The sequence below is a fragment of the Tilletiopsis washingtonensis genome (assembly GCF_003144115.1).
Source record: "Tilletiopsis washingtonensis strain MCA 4186 unplaced genomic scaffold FA09scaffold_16, whole genome shotgun sequence".
In the NCBI taxonomy this organism is placed as follows: Eukaryota; Fungi; Basidiomycota; class Exobasidiomycetes; order Entylomatales; genus Tilletiopsis; species Tilletiopsis washingtonensis.
The window spans coordinates 580187-596709 of NW_020312013.1; the positions used below are offsets into that span (position 1 = coordinate 580187).

A 16523-nucleotide genomic window follows, 5' to 3' on the forward strand; every position below is an offset into this window, starting at 1 on the left:
CACCACACACACACACACAGCCATGGTTACCGACTACAAGATCCTCGGCGACGCCATCGCCCTGCCCTTCAGCGGCCGCAGCGCGCCGTCGCGCTTCATGAAGAGCGCCATGACGGAGCGCCTCTCGTCGGTGCGTGCTGCTACACAGAGCCCGCGGCGCCACTGCTAACCTCTCTCTTGCAGTGGGACCAGCACGACCCGACGAACCGCGGCATCCCCTCCGACGAGCTCGTGCGCGTGTACGAGGAGTGGGGCAAGGGCGGCTGGGGCATCGTCGTGTCCGGCAACCTCATCGTGCGTCGCAGCCGCGGCGTCGCGCCTCGCCCGCTGCTCACACCCCTCCCCAGGTCGACACGATGAACCTCGAGGCGCCCGGCAACATGATCATCCACCGCTCGCAGCAGAAGCAGGACGAGCTCGAGTCGCAGATGCGCCGCCTCATCGCCGGCAGCAAGGCCGGCGGCGCGCTCTTCGTCGCGCAGCTCAGCCACGGCGGCCGCCAGGTCACGTCGGCGATCCAGCCGAACCCCGTGTCCGCATCCGACGTCAAGCTCGATGACCGCATGGGCATGAGCTTCGCCAAGCCGACGCCGCTGACCGAGGAGGGCATCCGCGAGACGGTCGAGAACTTTGCCTACGCCGCGCAGAAGCTGCACGAGTGGGGCGCCGACGGCGTGCAGCTGCACGCTGCGCACGGTGTGAGTAGCGCGCTGCCTGGCAGCACCTCGCCCTGCTCACCTTTCCCGCGCAGTACCTCCTGGCACAGTTCCTCGCGCCGAGCACCAACCAGCGCACTGACAAGTACGGCGGCTCGGTGGCGAACCGCGCGCGCATCATCTACGAGATCTTCGACGCCATCAAGAAGCGCGTCAACGACCCGAAGTTCGTGCTCGCCATCAAGATCAACTCGGTCGAGTTCCAAAAGGGCGGCTTCAGCACCGAGGAGAGCGCCGAGGTCTGCGCCGAGCTCGAGAAGATCGGCGTCGACGTGCTCGAGCTGAGCGGCGGCACGTACGAGGAGCTGGCGTTCGGCCACCGCCGCGAGAGCACCAAGAAGCGCGAGGCCTTCTTCCTCGAGTTCAGCGACGTCATCGTCAAGCAGCTGCAGAAGAGCACCGTGTGGACGACGGGCGGCTTCCGCACCGCCAAGGCCATGGTGCAGGCCGTGCAGGACGGCGCGACGCAGGGCATCGGCCTCGCACGCCCCGCCACGCAGGACTTTGACATCCCGCGCAAGCTCTACACGGGCAAGCTTGACGCGGCGCCGCAGGGCCTCATCCCCGAGGACGACTTTGGCATGACGAACCTCATCGCGGGCACGCAGATCCGCCAGGTCGGCAAGGGCCTGCAGCCGTTCGACAAGAGCGACGAGTCGGCCGTCGGCGAGTTCAAGGCGACGGCGGGCAAGTTCATGGAGGCCGGCGCCGCGGCCGCCAAGGACGGCGTCGTCAACGCCGGCTACCCGGACCACGCCGGCTCGCCGTATGTCCCGATCGACACGGCCCAGTAGAGCGCTCCTCGCGCACCCTAGACTTGCCCCACATTGCTCTCTGTCTTAATTTGCATGCATTGGTCCCCTACCCGCGGCGCTCGGCCACGCGAATGAGGTCGGCCGTGACGCCCATCGCCGTGACGGCGGCGCCGGCGCCGGCGCCCTGCACGAGCAGGGGGCGCTCGTAGCGCTTCGTCGTGAACGAGATGATGTTGTCCGAGCCCGTCAGCGACGTGGCGAAGGGGTGCGTGACGGGGTACCTGGCAGCGCACGTGAGCAGCGCCCGAGCCGGGCCACACGCCGCACTCACCGCTCGAGGCTCGCCTTCACCTCGCCCTTGAGCACGTCGATGACGCCCACATACCGCAGCACCTTGCCCTCCTTGAGCGCCTCGGCGCGCATCTCGTCAAAGTGCGCGTCAAACTCGGGCAGGCGCGCGACGTACTCCTCGCCGCTGGCAATGTCGCGCAGCGGCTCGGGCGTCAGGCTCGCCGTGGGCACCGAGAGGAAGCCCTTGGGCAGCGCCGACGTGAGCGACGGGATGAGGCGCGAGAGGATGGTCAGCTTGCGCGAGACATCCGAGCCGGAGAGGTCCGCGTCGGGGTGCGGCTCCTGCAGCGATGGGTGAGCTTAGGCCCCGGCAGCATGCACGACGGCACGCACCGTGTAGCCGTTCTCCTTGGCGACCTTGACGACCGTCGAGAACTTGACGTCGCTGCCCTTGGCCGTGCTGAACTCGTTGAAGATGTAGCTGAGCGTGCCGCTGAGCACGCCCTCGATCTTCTCGACCTCGTCGCCCGTGGCGATGAGGTCCTTGAGCGTGCCGATGATCGGCAGGCCGGCGCCCACGGTGCTCTCGCCGTACAGCAGCGGCCCGCTGGCGGCGTCGGCGGTGGCGGCCTGGATCTGCTTGTACAGGTCGAGCGAGCCGGAGAGCGCCTTCTTGTTGGGCGTCACGACGCTGAAGCCGGCGCCGAGGAGCGAGGGGTAGAAGGAGGCGACGTCGTCGTTAGACGTGTTGTCCACGACGGCCGTGTGCCGGCCTGTCTCCTTGGCGAGCTCCTGCAGCTTCGTCACGAGCTCGGGCAGCGGCAGCGCGGCCGTCGACGACGAGGCAAGCGCATCGGCCCAGCTGCCCGACGAGAGTGCGGCGGCGGCGGGCGAGAGGAGCGTCTTGCGGCTGTTCTGCAGCAGCACGATGTGCAGCGCCGGCAGCGCGCTCAGCTGCTGGATGACGGCGCTGCCCACGAGGCCGACGCCTGCGCTGTGTGAGCCGCTGCTGCACTGCAGGCGTGCCGTGCGACTCACCGATGATGGCGACGTTGATTCCCTTGCCAGACATGGTGAGTGGTTGGAGGGTGCGAGGTGTGGTGGAGAAAAGGTGGCCTGAGCGGGCGCCGCACCGCGCCGCATCTTGAGAGCTTCTCGCGCGCACGTGACGCACGCGCCGTCTCCACTGCCGCCGCCAAGGTGCCGCCGCCTTGCCCTCGCCGGCCGTGCGCGTCGCGGCCTCCTTCCCGTCCACCTCCTCCACCCACACCCTCAGCCATGTCCGACACCGAGATCGACATGGGCGCGCCCGTGCCCGCCGACGCCGGCGACAGCATGGACGTCGACCTGCCTGACCGTGCGTGCGCCGGAGCTCGGGGCTCGCCCGCGCTGCTGCTGACGCTCCACGCAGCCAACGACCCGGCGGTGAAGCGCAAGGGCCGCGGCTTCGGCGGCCGCGGCGAGGCGCACGACGGAGTGCGCGGCGGGACGTTTGAGAGCGTGGCGGCGCAGGGCACGGAGGAGCGGGCGGCGCGCTGTGAGTGGAGCAAGAGAGACTGTCCGCAGCGACGGAGACTGCGCTGCGATGCGAGCGGTCAGCCGAGGAAGCTTGCGAAGCGGCATCGCATGCTTCAGGCATCTCTTTACTGGCCACGCGCAAGTGCTGACACGGCTCGCCAGCGATCGAGGGCTGGATCATTCTTGTCACCGGCGTGCACGAGGAGGCCACCGAGGAAGAGGTGACGGACAAGTTCGCCGACTTTGGCGAGATCAAGAACATCCATCTCAACCTCGACCGGCGAACTGGCTACGTCAAGGTGAGCACTGGCCGCCGTGCCGCACACTGGGAAAGGCGCGGGCTGTGCTGAGACTGATAATTCTGCCAGGGCTACGCGCTGCTCGAGTACGAGACGCAGTCCGAGGCGTCCAAGGCGATCGCGGGCTGCGCCGCCGGCCTCACGCTCCTCGAGCAGCCGCTGCAGGCCGACTTTGCCTTCGTCCGCCCTCCCACGCGCGCGGCCAACGCCGGTGCGGCCACGGCCGGTGGCGCTGCCCCACGGGCGCCGCGGGCGCAGCTCGAGAGCCGCGACCAGCGCTCGGGCGGCAGTCTGGCGCAGCGCATGAACGGTAGCGGAACCGCAGCTGCACCGTCAAGCGGCGCTGGTGGTCTCAGGGAGCGCATGGCGCGCAGCCGGAGCCCGGAGCGGAGGTAGAGGGGCGACAGCGGGATGCGAGTGGGGCGGGGAGATGCTAGGGTCACAGCGCAATCCATCGCTGTACGTGCTCCCTGCCGCTTTGTGCCATGACGTCCGGACGAGGAGGAGCAGTGAGGAGATGTGATTCGCAGAGCCTGGATGGGTAGTAGATGCAGGTGGAGAGACAAGACGGAGCACGAGAGAGATGCAGCGAGGATGGGGCTAGGACGGGAGCGCGGGTAGTAGTGCGTGCTGGAGGTGCGGATCGGGACGCGAGAAGGCATGGTACAGAGGAGAGACACGAGGAGCGGTGGTCGGAGAGGCACGCGGGACGCTCAGTGAGCGAGGCCGCGGTTGCCCGTCGTCCGCTCGCCCTCGAGCTTCTGCTTGAGCGCGAGGAAGGCCTTGTTCTTGACGGCCTCCTGCTCGACGCATGCGTGCGTCTCGGGCAGCCGGTGCTTGCCGCAGAAGACGAGCGTGCAGTGCGGACATGCGCCCGCCAACTTCATCGCGGCGTCCTTGCACTGTCCCTCGGTGCCCGCGCCGGCCTTGCACCGCTGCTTGCCACCGCCGCGCAGGCGCAGCACGAGATGCAAAGTTGACTCTTTCTGAAGACGTGGCGCGTGTCAGACCAGATTCGGCGTGACGCTCACACGCTGCACGCACCTGAATGTTGTAGTCGCTCAATGTCCGCCCATCCTCCAGCTGCTTGCCGGCGAAAATCAGGCGCTGCTGGTCTGGCGGGATGCCTTCTTTGTCCTGAATCTTGGCCTTGACTGAGAGGCGGAGGCGAGAGGGTCAGCAAGCTGGCGACGAGCAGAAGGAGTCGGACTGGACAGTGTGCGGCAGCGAAGAGCCGCACTTGTCGGTCGCCGCCGCGTACCGCAGACGTCACCTCTTGCGCAAGCGGGGCCGAGGGCCAACGAAGTCCACAGAATGACGGCGCATCGATCGCGACCGCTGAGTGCGGGCCCAGGTGGCCCAACACGCCCGCCCGTCGCGAGCCTGAAAGACGAGACTCACCATTGTCGATGGTGTCGCTGCTCTCCACCTCGAGAGTAATAGTCTTGCCGGTGCTGCACAGGTCAGGTCAGCACGGGCGCAGCGACATGCTCGCGATGGCGCACGGCGCCACGGCGTGTCCTCAAGAGGCGCACGCCGCACGCTCCGCGCACAGCCACTCACAGCGTCTTGACAAAGATCTGCATGCCGCCGCGGAGGCGCAGAACGAGATGCAGAGTGCTCTCCTTCTGGATGTTGTAGTCGCTGAGCGTGCGGCCGTCCTCGAGCTGCTTGCCCGCGAAGATGAGCCGCTGCTGATCCGGGGGAATGCCCTCCTTGTCCTGGATCTTGGCTTTCACTGCGGCGCGTCGAGTGTCAGCTGCCGGCGCGATGACGGGTGATGAGGGCCAGCGGCGACGACGAGGTGGCGTCGGCGACGGAGCCAGACACGCGGCCTGATCGGTGCGCCACGCCATGGCGCTGTGGCACCTAGCTGCGACGCCACGTCCTCTCGCCGCTGTGCAGCCCCTCCACGCCCACCACACGCAGCGCACACACGCACCATTGTCGATCGTGTCGCTGCTCTCGACCTCGAGGGTGATCGTCTTGCCGGTGAGCGTCTTGACGAAGATCTGCATGGCGGCGGCGGGCAGCTGGGCGGCGTGGGTGGGCTGGCGAGTGGCGCGCGCGCGTGAGATAAGGCGGCGAGCGAGCGGTGGCGGCGGCGGCGGTGCTATGCACAGGTCGCGGCTAGAGATGAGCAGGCGGGGCGAGACAGCGAGAGGAGCGGCGAGCAGGCAAAACGCAGCGCCGAGGCGAGTGAGGTGATGTGGTGAGAGGAGAAGACGGAGAGGGGCAGCGGCGGCGCGGCCTTTGGGGCGCAGCAGCGCGCGGAGCGGGGGCTGCACAGCCTGAGCTGAGCGCGGGCGCGGCGTGACTCGCGCGCCCCGCTCGCCACGCCGCACCGCCCGCGCCGCCGCCGCCGCCATCATCGCGCATCCGGTTATCGTTGCGCCGCCGCCGCCGCTGCCCACACGAGCAGCCCAGCAGCGGCTCGCGTGATGGCGCCGCACGCCGCTGACCCGCATCCGCGACCGCACCCCGCCGCGAGCCCCTCGTCGGCCCGCATCGCTCGCTTGCTCGCCCTCCTGACCGCATCGCATGCGCCGCCGCGGCAGCGCTTGTCGGCCTAGCTCGGTGGAGGCACCCTCAGATGCGAAACCGAGCCGCAAGCCGTGCCTGGATCTGCGCGCGCGCGCGGCGCTCATGCGCGGCGATCCCGGCACGACCGCGGTGTGCCGCGCTTCCCCCTTTGTTGACGCCGCGCGCAAGGGGCTGCCGCGGCGCGCCGGCGGGCGCTTTCCTTTTCGAGAAGCGGCGCGCGGCGGCGGCGGCGACGCGCAAGCGGTCTCGCAGCGCCCACGCCTCTGCGCCGATCACTCGCAGCACCGGCGCCGCGCACGTGATGCGCCCTCGCAGCCGTCCTCACGTCCACTGCCTTGCCTTCCTCCGACGGGGCCTGAGGCCGGAGCTTGGCCCTTGTGGCATTGTGCAAGTCTTCACCGGCGAGAGGGAGAGGCTACAGCTTGAGGATGTTCCCAAGGGGGAGTGCTCTGGCTCGCGGGACGACACGGCCGCCGACAAGTCGCTGAACACCCGACGCCGCTCGCCAAAGACGATCGGCCGGAACCCTCGCCGGTGCAGCCCTGTGACCACCATGCCTTGGAAATTTGCCTCGCTGTGAGGGACCGTACATTCTGAGCCGAAAAGCTCCTTGCTGCTGGCGGTGCTGCCCTGCCAAGGCATGCAGCGAGCGTGCTCGGGCAACCGCGCCAGCGATCTCGGGCCGTCCACTCCGCCGGGCCGCCATGCGATGAACGGACAAGTACTGAACGGACGGGAACCGCTGCAGCACCTCCCGTCCTCGCAGCGCGTGCTGGTTGTCCGGCAGGTATGCTGCCTCCTCGCGGCCAGCATGGGCGATGCGAGAGCCCGCCCAGCGGGTGCGGCGGCGAGAGCAACACTTGTCCCACGGTCCATCGCGCGTGGCGGTGCTCGGATCGTCGGATGCGGCGCCGTCTCGCGTCGCCGTGGCATGCCAAGCCACACGCACGCACCATGCACGGCTCACCCTCTCACCTCGCGCCGACGTGCTCCAACACGAGCCCATCTTCCAGCGCACCTGCACCGCACCGCACGCCGGCCGCTCCTTTCGCTTCCCACCACCACACCCCTGCCCGCCATGCCCGCCGCGCCGCGCACGCTCTGCCTCTTCGACGTCGACGGCACCCTCTCGCTGGCGCGCCAGCAGATCAAGCCGGCGACGCTCGACGTGCTCCTCGGCCTGCGCGCCGCGGGCACGTGTGCCATCGGCTTCCTCGGCGGCAGCAACCTGGCCAAGATCCTCGAGCAGCTGCAGCTCGCCGGGCGTGCGCCGGTGCTCGATGAGTTCGACTACGGCTTTGCCGAGAACGGCCTCACGGCCTTCAAGGCTGGGCGCGCGCTCGACAGCCAGAGCTTCATCGGCTGGCTGGGCGAGGAGCGCTACAAGCAGCTCGTCAAGTTCCTGCTGCGCTACATCAGCGAGCTCGACCTGCCCGTGATGCGGTGAGTGCGCCACGTGCTGGCGCGCCGTCCACGCTCTAACAGACCCTCGACAGCGGCACATTCATCGAGTTCCGCAACGGCATGATCAACGTCTCGCCGATCGGGCGCAACGCTTCGTGAGTCGCCGCCTTGTCGCCCCGTCCGCTCTCCGTGTCCGTGGCCGCTCACGCGCATCACCTCAGTATCCAGGAGCGCATCGACTTTGAGATCTACGACAAGGAGCACCGTGTCCGCGCCAAGCTGATCAGCGCGCTCGAGGAGAAGTTCGGCTCGTGGGGCCTGACCTACGTGAGTGCGCCTGTTCGTGCTCTGCCCCGCGTATGCATCTCACACCTCTGCGCACCAGTCCATTGGCGGCCAGATCTCCTTCGACGTCTTCCCCACGGGCTGGGACAAGACGTACGCCCTGCGCCACCTCGACCTGGCGCAGTGGGACACGATCCACTTCTTCGGCGACAAGACGTACGAGGTGAGTGGTGCTGCGCCACGTCGCACAGGCGCAACGGCTGAGCCGCGCTGGCAGGGCGGCAACGACCACGAAATCTTCATCGACGAGCGCGTGCAGGGCCACACCGTCACGAGCCCCGAAGACACCGTCGCGCAGCTGCAGGCGCTCTTCCCCAGCGCCAGCTAGCCTGGCGCGCGCTCTCCGTCTCGTAGAGCAGTCCCTCGTGTCACCATACCCCTCCTGTCACCCAGCTGCCTTAGAGTGCGCCTGCGAAGCGCTTTCCATGCCACGCCTCCACAGTCATGCGCGATGCGCTCGTCGCAGTCATGACATTTCGAGCAGCTTGTCGATCGACGCCTGCACGTCGCCGTCGCTGCAGAGCGAGCGCCGTTAGCCCTGCCGCGTCTGCCCGCGGCCGCAGCGACTCACCAGCCCTCGAGCACCATCTGCACAACCTGAGGCTCGGCGTTCGGGAAGATGCTCCGCAGCTGCGTCGCAGGTCAGCGCCGCCAGCCAAGCAGGACGCGCGCAACTCACAGTCTCAATGCCGGCGGCGAGGTGCACGCGCTGGATCTCCTCGCTCTCCTCGGCGACATCCTGCGGCAGCTGCGCCGGCCGCGCAGGCGTCGGCGTCGCGGGCTCGACGTTGCGCACCGGCTGGGTGGGCGCCAGGAAGGACGGCGCAAAGTCGCTGGCAAAGCGCTGAGCGCGCGGAGCTCGGCCTGCGGCGGCCGAGGGCACGCCGAGTCCGTGCTCACCGTCCTCAGAGGTGGGCGTGCGTGCGCCACTGCCGCCTGTCATGGGGCCGTCGTCGTCGTCGTCGTCATGGTACGACTCGAAGCTGCTCTGCCGCGCCGGCGCAGGGCGCTGGGGTTCTATATAACCCGGGAAGCCCGGCTGAGCGCGCCGCCGCGACGGAGCACCAGGAGCGCCTTGTCCGCCTGCGAGCGTCGAGAACGGGCCGTGCCGCAACTCGTCGCCGGCAGGCGTCTGCGGCTCTTCGTCGTGCTCGGGGCCTCGGAATGCGCGCGTCCAGTTCGCGCCGCCGTAGCCCGACGTCGGCCGGCTTGGAGTCTCCTCCGAGTCGTTGCCGAAGAGCCCGGCGAAGAGACGACGGCCGGTGCCGCCTTGCGAGGCGAGATGGCCATGCCCGCTGTGCCCGTCGCCGGGACTGTCTGCGCCGGACGGTGACGCTCCGCCGCTACCGGCGGCGCCAGGATTGCTGTTCGGCGTGCGCACTCCATCGATGCCGTCGCTGAGAAGGCGTCCCAGCGCGCCCATAGGCCGAACGAAGCTGGCTCCGAGGCCGGCGCGCGCCACCTCGCCCGTGCGCGAGAAGAACGCCCGCGTGTCTTCCGCGATGGACATGGCCATGGGCGTCAGCGGCAGCGCCTTGGCCTGGTCGCCGTCAGAGCCCTCCTGCGCATAGGCTGCATCGTGGCTGCCGGCGGCGGCACCCGGCGAGCGTGGAGGCTGGGCGCCGCGAGGGCTGTCCTGTCCAAGGACAGGCGTGTCTGGCGGCGCAGCAGAGAGCCGCGCGATCGCGGCCTCGACGTTGCTCTCGAACTCCTCCTGCGTGATGTTCGACAGCGAGGTGTAGTCCATGGTCTCAATGAAGGCGATCGCACCCATCTGCAGGTCGCCCGTTCAGCATAGTCCCCCGACGAGCAGGGCCAGACGCACCAGACTGGACAGGTAGTAGCCCGACTCGCTCGAGAGCCGCTCGGGGTTGCGAAAGCGGCTGATGTATCTGCGTAGCGGGCAGTCAGCGCTGCGCCACGCGGCGCACGCAGCGCACTCACTCGACGTTGGAGATCAGGTTGTCCGGGCTCGAGCGCAGCACGACGAAGATCAGACACGGAATGAACGTGTCTGCGCTCTCCTGGCTCGATGCGTGCCGAATGAGCCCGAAGATGACCTTGCAGCAGTTGAGGATGCAGATGAGTTTGTCGCGAGGCGCCTTGTAGTGGTTGATCTTGAGAAGCTCTGCGCAGGCCGAACATGAGCATACGCTGCGCGTCCATATTAAGCGAGACGCCGCTCACCTTGAATCGCAAAGTCCACAAAGCCCTTGGAGTGCTCGCCCGCGGGCACGTCGAGATGCTCCTCGCCAATCCACTCAAACAGCTTTGTGCGCTGTCGGAAGACGCGGTCGCGCTCCAAGTCGTCGGTCTGCACCTTCCAGCGGCCCTCCTTGGCGATCGCGGGCGAGAAGGTGCTCGTGTAGAGGCGATTCATGATGAGCTTCTCCATCGCCTCGAGCGCATTCTCAAACTCAGGCTCGGACAGCGTCGAGAAGGGCGCCGTTTGGCGCATGATGCCAGAGATGAAGGCCAGAAAGTCGAAGATTAGCTTGGTCTGGTCCGACACGCGGTACGGCTTCCTCGTGAAGCCCTTGATGAAGCTGCGAAAGCAGGCAGGCGTCAGATCAGCGCGCGCCACACGCAAGGCGGACGAAGCCAGAGCTTGTGACGAGAGAGCTGCATCGGAGCACTCACCTGCGCACGTACTCGCCCACTGGCGCGGCACTCTTACTCCGCATCTGCTCCAGAAAGCGGTTGAAGTCAAAGGGCCGCTCCTCGCTCGCCGGCGTGCTCGGCGGCGGCCCCTTTCCTACGCGAATGTTCGAGCCCGGCGTGCGCGGCGACTTCGGAGCGCTGCCAAGCGAAGGAGTGGCTGGCGCCGCGAGGGACGGCGTGACCGGCGCCTTAGAAGGCGCAGCAGCTTCAGGCACGCTTCGCACGCTGGACTCCCCCTTTACTGGCACTGCAGGCGCGGCCTCGCTCGGAATCGCCATGAACGCCTCGTCTTCGGCTACGGAAGAAGACCTCTCCGCGGGAGGCTGTGCATCACGTACGGTGCTGCGCGCTTGCAGCTGATCATCAGAGGCGGGCTCGTGAAGCTGCGCAGGCGATGCAAGGCCGGGCGCCGGCGCAGACGCATCGTCCGTCGATGCAGCGTCGGCAGAGCCGTGCACGCCCACGCCCTGAGGCTCGTGCGTCTCTGCCGGCTGCTGCTCGCCGGCTGCGGTGGCGTGCTCCACTGGCTCTGCGCTTTGCAGCATGTCGTCCGGTGTTGTGAGCGGCGCGGCAGGCGCATCGGCAGGCGGGTCGTCGATCTGCAAGGCGTCTAGCGGCGGGAGCAGCGGCTCAGCTTTGTCCGCCGCAGGCGAGGGCGGTGCTTCGGCATGAGCGTCGCTAATGAACGCTGTAGGTGCTGCAGGTGGCCCTGCGTCCTCATCGACCGCTGCTGCAGTGGTGGAAGGCGGTTCCGCGGCTGCAGGCTTCACAGCGGCGCCATCAGCGCCGGCGGCCTCGGCAACAGCTGCACGCGGTGACGCTGCCACAGCTGCGCTCGACGCTGCGGCATCCGACTGCGAGGCTGGCTCTGCAGCCACAGAGGGCGTGTCGGTCATCGCGGCAGACGCCGCGCGCTGAGGCGCTCGAACGTGCGGCGCAGATGGAGTGAAGGACGTGCGGCGCTGGGCGTGATTGGCGCGGCGTGATGTGGCGTGAGGCGTGAGGCGTGAGACGTAAGGCGGGCGTGAAGGCGTGTGTAGCGAGCAGACAGCGAGGCGTCGCGAGCAACAGTGCAGCGCACGAAGAGGAGGATGTGGATGGGAGGAGAGTAGGCGCGCGCCGCACGGCGATGCGGGTGCGGGCCGCTGCGAGGCGCGCGCGCGGCGCGGCGGCCGTGCACACAAGACGCAAAGGCAGACGCGGCTCGCCGGCGCGCACAGCGGCGAAGCGACACGCTGCATCTTCGCGTCTCGCATCCTTCCTGCTGCACACCATCTCCCTTACCCCATGCTGCGGCGAGCGCCGTCCCTCGTAGCCGCTTCCGCGTCCTCGTCGTACATGCCCCGCACTGCCGGTGCCGCTGCCGCCCGGGGACTGCCGGCTGCTTCATGAGCGCCGCGTCCGCTGCGTTCCTGCTCGGCGTCGCGGCGTGCCTGCTCTGCCTGCTGCCTCTGCTCCTCCTCTTTCCGGCGCTGCGCTGGCGCGCCACCGCCGCTCTGCACACACTCGTGCCGGCCAGACTCGGCGTCGGCGCCATGTTCTCCTTCTTCTCCCGCTCTGCCGCACCGGCAGCGGCGCCGTCGTCGCGCGCCGGCGAGCACCATCCTGGCCTGCGCAACACGGGCAACACGTGCTACCTCAACTCCGTGCTGCAGAGTCTTGCCTCGCTGCCGGGCCTCGAGCGCTTTCTGCTGCAGCTTGAGGCCGATGCAGAAGCCGAGGATGTGGGCACGGCCGTGCGCGACGGGCTGGCAGAGGTGCTCGGTGGTGAGTGCCGACCTGCGCACGCGTCCTCCACCCCGCTAACGCCTGCGGCCCCTGCCAGCACTCAACTCTCCGCTCGACCGCCGGACTGCACTGCTGCCGTCTCTCCTGACGCGTGCGCTGTCGAACCACTCCTCGGCCGTGCACTCGCTCGTCGGAGCGCACGCGCAGCAGGATGCACACGAGCTCTTCGTCCTGCTCCTCGATGCGCTCGAGTCGGACGCACGAGCAGTGGCCGCCGAGAGCGAGGCCCGCCGACATGCACAGAGGGGTCTGCTTGCATTGACGGCTGCGGAAGTCGGCAAAGGCGCGGATTCGCGTGCCAGCCCGTCGCTTATGGACGGCGTCCCTTCCGCGAACGCGCTGCCATTCCGCGGACTCATCGCCCAGCGGACAGCGTGTGCCACGTGCGGCTACGTCGAAGCCATCAGGCACCAAGAGGTCGACGAGCTGTCGCTGTCCGTCTCCGAGTCACGCGCAGCCGCGGGCGTGGGATACGGCGGCATCTCGCTGGAGCAGTGCTTGCAGGTGTGGGGTGCGCTGGAGCGGATAGAGTGGGGCTGCTGGCGCTGCTCGCTCGTGGCCGAGCACGAGCGCCTCAGGTCGGACGTAGCGCGTCTCGAAGGCGAGCTCGCCTCTGCGGCACCAAGCACGTCTGCCAGCGGCAAGAAGGCAACGAAAGCCACGCAGCGCAGACGACGCCTGCTCCGCGAGGAGTCCACTGCATTGGCGCTCGTCACCGATGCGCTGAAGAGCAATGCGCACGAGGGCGACCTCTCGCTTCCACCGACGCTGAAGGTGCCGCGCGTCTACTCGCGCTGCGCCACGAAGCAGGTCCTACTGGCGCGACCGCCGCCTCTGCTGGCCATCCATCTCAATCGCTCCGACTACTCTGCCTCGAGCTTCGGCGCGAGGAAAAGCAGCACGCCTGTCGGTTTCGGGGAGTGGCTTGACGTGGCGCCGTTCTCCACGCACGGCAAGCTTGACGTCGATCCCTGTCGCCCGCTGGCACCGGCTCAGGCGACACGGCAAAAGGGCCTGCGGCACTGGTATCGGCTGCAGTCCATCGTGGTGCACTACGGCGCTCACGCCTTTGGGCACTACGTCGCCTACCGTCGGCTCCCGGCTGCAGCTTCTCAACCGCACGCGGCCGACAACTGGGCGCGGATCTCTGATGACTCCGTGCAACGGACATCGCTGCGTGAGGTGCTTGCGCAGCAAGACAGCGTCGTTCTGCTCTTCTACGCGCGCGGAGATACGCTGGGCGATCTCGTGCACGATACTTCGCATGTCTCGGTCAGCAGCTCGACGGCGGGACGCAAGAGTGCTCCCGCAAGCAACGGGCATTCTTTCGCCCACGCTAGCGGCGCCGCCGACGACACGCAGACCAGGGCACAGCGCAGCCCATCCGAAGAGAGCGCCTACACGCCCAGGGTGGTGCACTCCTGGAACTCTGCGGCCTTTCTGCCGGCGGCCGGGCTGCAAGGGCTCAGCGGCGCCGACGTGCCGACGCCTGGCGAGGACGCGACGATGCCGCGCGATGCAGCCTCATCAAGTCTCAATGGCAGCGTCACGCCGGCCCCAGGCGAGAGGAGCCAGACGCGCGTGCGTAGCTCGAACGGAGCCAACGGCTGTCAGGCCGATGCGAACGCCGCAGCGCACCAGCAGTCAGCAAACGAGCCGCCTCTCACGAGCAATCTGGCGGGCGCCAAGAAAGTACTCGTCAACGGGGTCTCTCGCGCTGCGAAAGACGTGCAGGAGCAGAGCGTGGGCCCAGATTGAGCAGCTCGCGCCCCCGCACCGCGCTCACGCATCATCGCCGCAACCGGCACAGACGTCCTCGCGATTGGGCATCCCTCGCGGACACTCAGTTGAGCGAGGGCGCAGCTGCGAGACCAAACAGGGCTGCACGGGAGCCGCCCGATCGAGCGCAGGCCGTGCCTCACGCTCACGACACACTGCGCCTCGGCCCTCTAGTGCACCCTTGCGCCCGCGCGTAGCTCGGCCATCAACAAGCGAAAGCGGCGAGCACCGAGCGGAACGCCCGCCCCTCGCCAGCGTATTGAGCATTCGCTTGTCATTATCTCAATGCATGATGCGCGACCCGCTCTGGCCTGCTCAGAGCGGCTTGATGTGCGGGACCGGGCCGTACGCGACGATGCGCGAAGGGTTGATCTGCTTGTGGCTCTGCGTGTAGTGCTTCTTGATCGACTCGAAGTCGGTCGTGTCCTTGAAGGCGGGGTAGTTCCAGTACAGGTTGCGCACCCTGCGGCGAGACGTCAGCAAGGGGCAGCGGCAGTCTGCACGCCGCAACGCACCAGCGGTGCAGCTGCGGGAAGTCGGCACGAATGGTGCCGAGGTTGCACTTGAAGTGAAGCTGGCCGGCTGCGTGTTAGTTGTCGGAAGCATGCTGGAGAGGCAGCTGCACTCACGACGTAGACGGGGTCGAAGCGAATGATCGTGCTGTGAGAGACGCATGCGTGAGTGTGGAGCAGAGTTGCGCTGGCGGACTGTCCACGCACGTGAACAGACGAATGTCGGCCTCGGTGAGCTGTCCGCCGACGAGGAACTCGCGGCCATCCTCGAGGATCTTCTCGACGCGCTCAAGCGACTTGAACAGCGGCTGGACGGCCTCCTCGTACGCCTGCTGAGTCGTCGCGAAGCCGCTGTGCAGGATAGTATTAGTGAGGCGCGCACGAAGCCACGACGAAGCACGCACGACTTATACACTGCAGAGGGGTCAGCATTGGCCCGCACAGGAGCGAGAAGACCACTCACCGCCGTTGTTGATGGTGTCGTAGACCCATTCGTTAAGCTCGTCTGCACGCTTGAGAGTCAGCAAGACCGGACTGGACGGCGGAAGTGATTCTGGATGTGCTGACCAATCTCCTTGCGCAGCTTCTCGGGGTAGAAGTCGAGATCCTTCGTCTCGGCTGGCAGGAACTCGTTCTGGACCGAGAGCCCGTCGTCAGCATGGCCCTCGACAGCTACGCGCCTTCAGGCAGACTCACGAAGCAGCTGTTGAAGAAGCGGATGATCTCCGAAGACTCGTTCGACACGATCGTCTTGCGCTCGTTGTCCCACACGATGGGCACTGCCACACGAGGAGCGTCAGCCAGCAGCTACAGCTCGAGCGTCGATTCACTCACCTGTGCAGCGAGCGTCGTAGTTCTACACACAGCGTGTTGGCCGTCAGCATACCTCTGGACAGGCCGACGCGGCCGACGCACCGAGTCGGCGGTCAGGTAAAGCTCGCGGATGCGGCGCGTCTGCTCGTGGCCCGGGATGTTGCAGCCGGTGCCGTGCGCAGTCTCCACGCCATCAGTGGCCTTGTCGTCGTACGGCACAAAGGACCAGCCCTCGGCGCCGAGGAACGAGTCGACGGTGACGAGCGGGAGCAGGTCCGGCACCTTGTCGAAGCCCTTGAGCTGGCGCACGATCATAGCGCTGCGCGACGAGCGGGTGAGCAGCAGGACACAGGGTGCACCGCGCCGCAGCACGCCACACCACCGACGCACCGGTGCGCCCACGGGCAGGCCAGCGCGGCGGCGAGAAAGTAGCGGCCCTTCTGCGGCTGAAAGGAGGCATGGCCGGGCGCGATCTCGTCGCGGAACGACGACTCCTGGCGGCGGAAGCGGCCGTCGTTGGAGGACCACTTGGTGCTGCCGTCCTTGTGCTCGGCGGCGGAGGACATGCTGGCGAAGAGGCGGCGGGGCGTGCGTGCGGCGGCGGCGAGGGCGAGGCGGCTTGCAGGCTGGAGCATGCGCAGGGAGCGAGAGGTCGGGAGCAGAGCGGCAGCGGGCGCGAGGGCACGGACGGCAGCCGCGCGCGGTCGTGCGGCCTCGGCCGTAAGCAGGCTGCTGCTCCACACGCGGCTGGCATCGTGTTTCCCACGGCCTCTGCGCCCGTCCCCATCTCCCACACCTGCAGCCAGACCGCCCCGATCTGCCCTTGTACACATGTGACTACGCCAAGATAGCCGTCAATATCCAGTGCGTCAGATGTCTGACCAACTGAGCTCGACCACGGAAGCTGACAGGGAGCAGGGCTCAGCGCTACCTTCCGAGTGTTGCACGGCAAAGCTTGGGGTTGACTTTGCGCGACCCGTCGGCTTGCGATGCCATCTGTCCGGGTTTTCTAGCACGACACAGAAGCCATGCTGTATGCCCAGCATGCAGCAAGCAGATTCGTCGACCTCGAACGTCGCTCCAGATATGCAGAGCTCA

The 16523-nt window shown here is 67.7% G+C and overlaps 9 protein-coding genes across 9 annotated transcripts; 4 read left to right on the plus strand and 5 right to left on the minus strand.

Moving 5' to 3' along the window:
- Nucleotides 1–7: 7 nt before the first annotated feature.
- On the plus strand, nucleotides 8–1582 carry FA09DRAFT_331222 (NADH:flavin oxidoreductase/NADH oxidase). The gene is made up of 4 exons (XM_025742925.1): nucleotides 8–130; nucleotides 184–294; nucleotides 348–698; nucleotides 752–1582. Exons 1-4 carry the CDS (start codon nucleotides 23–25, stop codon nucleotides 1508–1510), a joined length of 1329 nt encoding a protein of 442 aa, XP_025597044.1. The 5' UTR covers nucleotides 8–22; the 3' UTR covers nucleotides 1511–1582.
- FA09DRAFT_331224 (hypothetical protein) lies at nucleotides 1173–2842 on the minus strand. The gene is made up of 4 exons (XM_025742926.1): nucleotides 2801–2842; nucleotides 2156–2751; nucleotides 1803–2104; nucleotides 1173–1752 (listed from the first exon to the last, which is right to left on the minus strand). Exons 1-4 carry the CDS (start codon nucleotides 2832–2834, stop codon nucleotides 1578–1580), a joined length of 1107 nt encoding a protein of 368 aa, XP_025597045.1. The 5' UTR covers nucleotides 2835–2842; the 3' UTR covers nucleotides 1173–1577.
- A 208-nt stretch (nucleotides 2843–3050) lies between these two features.
- Nucleotides 3051–3978, plus strand: FA09DRAFT_310462 (hypothetical protein; the record flags this gene model as incomplete). Its single annotated transcript, XM_025740629.1, has 4 exons — nucleotides 3051–3119; nucleotides 3174–3299; nucleotides 3443–3579; nucleotides 3649–3978. Exons 1-4 carry the CDS (start codon nucleotides 3062–3064, stop codon nucleotides 3973–3975), a joined length of 648 nt encoding a protein of 215 aa, XP_025597046.1. The 5' UTR covers nucleotides 3051–3061.
- Nucleotides 3979–4292: 314 nt separating this feature from the next.
- Nucleotides 4293–5597, minus strand: FA09DRAFT_299615 (putative polyubiquitin; the record flags this gene model as incomplete). Its single annotated transcript, XM_025740294.1, has 5 exons — nucleotides 4293–4565; nucleotides 4624–4733; nucleotides 4981–5033; nucleotides 5143–5317; nucleotides 5522–5597. The coding sequence occupies 5 exons, from the start codon at nucleotides 5595–5597 to the stop codon at nucleotides 4293–4295; spliced, it is 687 nt and encodes a 228-aa protein (XP_025597047.1).
- Nucleotides 5598–6368: 771 nt separating this feature from the next.
- Nucleotides 6369–6987, minus strand: FA09DRAFT_85459 (hypothetical protein). The gene has a single exon (XM_025745869.1). The coding sequence runs from the start codon at nucleotides 6934–6936 to the stop codon at nucleotides 6445–6447; it is 492 nt and encodes a 163-aa protein (XP_025597048.1). The 5' UTR covers nucleotides 6937–6987; the 3' UTR covers nucleotides 6369–6444.
- Nucleotides 6988–7091: 104 nt separating this feature from the next.
- FA09DRAFT_361893 (eukaryotic phosphomannomutase) lies at nucleotides 7092–8200 on the plus strand (the record flags this gene model as incomplete). Its single annotated transcript, XM_025745414.1, has 5 exons — nucleotides 7092–7566; nucleotides 7620–7682; nucleotides 7749–7854; nucleotides 7913–8035; nucleotides 8090–8200. Exons 1-5 carry the CDS (start codon nucleotides 7202–7204, stop codon nucleotides 8198–8200), a joined length of 768 nt encoding a protein of 255 aa, XP_025597049.1. The 5' UTR covers nucleotides 7092–7201.
- Nucleotides 8201–8218: 18 nt separating this feature from the next.
- On the minus strand, nucleotides 8219–11613 carry FA09DRAFT_331226 (hypothetical protein). Its single transcript, XM_025742927.1, has 5 exons — nucleotides 10513–11613; nucleotides 10060–10418; nucleotides 9817–10000; nucleotides 9698–9764; nucleotides 8219–9646 (listed from the first exon to the last, which is right to left on the minus strand). The coding sequence occupies exons 1-5, from the start codon at nucleotides 11427–11429 to the stop codon at nucleotides 8405–8407; spliced, it is 2769 nt and encodes a 922-aa protein (XP_025597050.1). The 5' UTR covers nucleotides 11430–11613; the 3' UTR covers nucleotides 8219–8404.
- A 455-nt stretch (nucleotides 11614–12068) lies between these two features.
- On the plus strand, nucleotides 12069–14079 carry FA09DRAFT_340120 (cysteine proteinase; the record flags this gene model as incomplete). Its single annotated transcript, XM_025744288.1, has 2 exons — nucleotides 12069–12300; nucleotides 12359–14079. 2 exons carry the CDS (start codon nucleotides 12069–12071, stop codon nucleotides 14077–14079), a joined length of 1953 nt encoding a protein of 650 aa, XP_025597051.1.
- Nucleotides 14080–14091: 12 nt separating this feature from the next.
- Nucleotides 14092–15991, minus strand: FA09DRAFT_350724 (hypothetical protein; the record flags this gene model as incomplete). Its single annotated transcript, XM_025744821.1, has 11 exons — nucleotides 14092–14563; nucleotides 14616–14674; nucleotides 14730–14760; nucleotides 14820–14963; nucleotides 15017–15026; nucleotides 15076–15117; nucleotides 15180–15246; nucleotides 15309–15391; nucleotides 15447–15468; nucleotides 15528–15744; nucleotides 15816–15991. The coding sequence occupies 11 exons, from the start codon at nucleotides 15989–15991 to the stop codon at nucleotides 14416–14418; spliced, it is 999 nt and encodes a 332-aa protein (XP_025597052.1). The 3' UTR covers nucleotides 14092–14415.
- Between the last annotated feature and the right edge of the window lie 532 nt (nucleotides 15992–16523).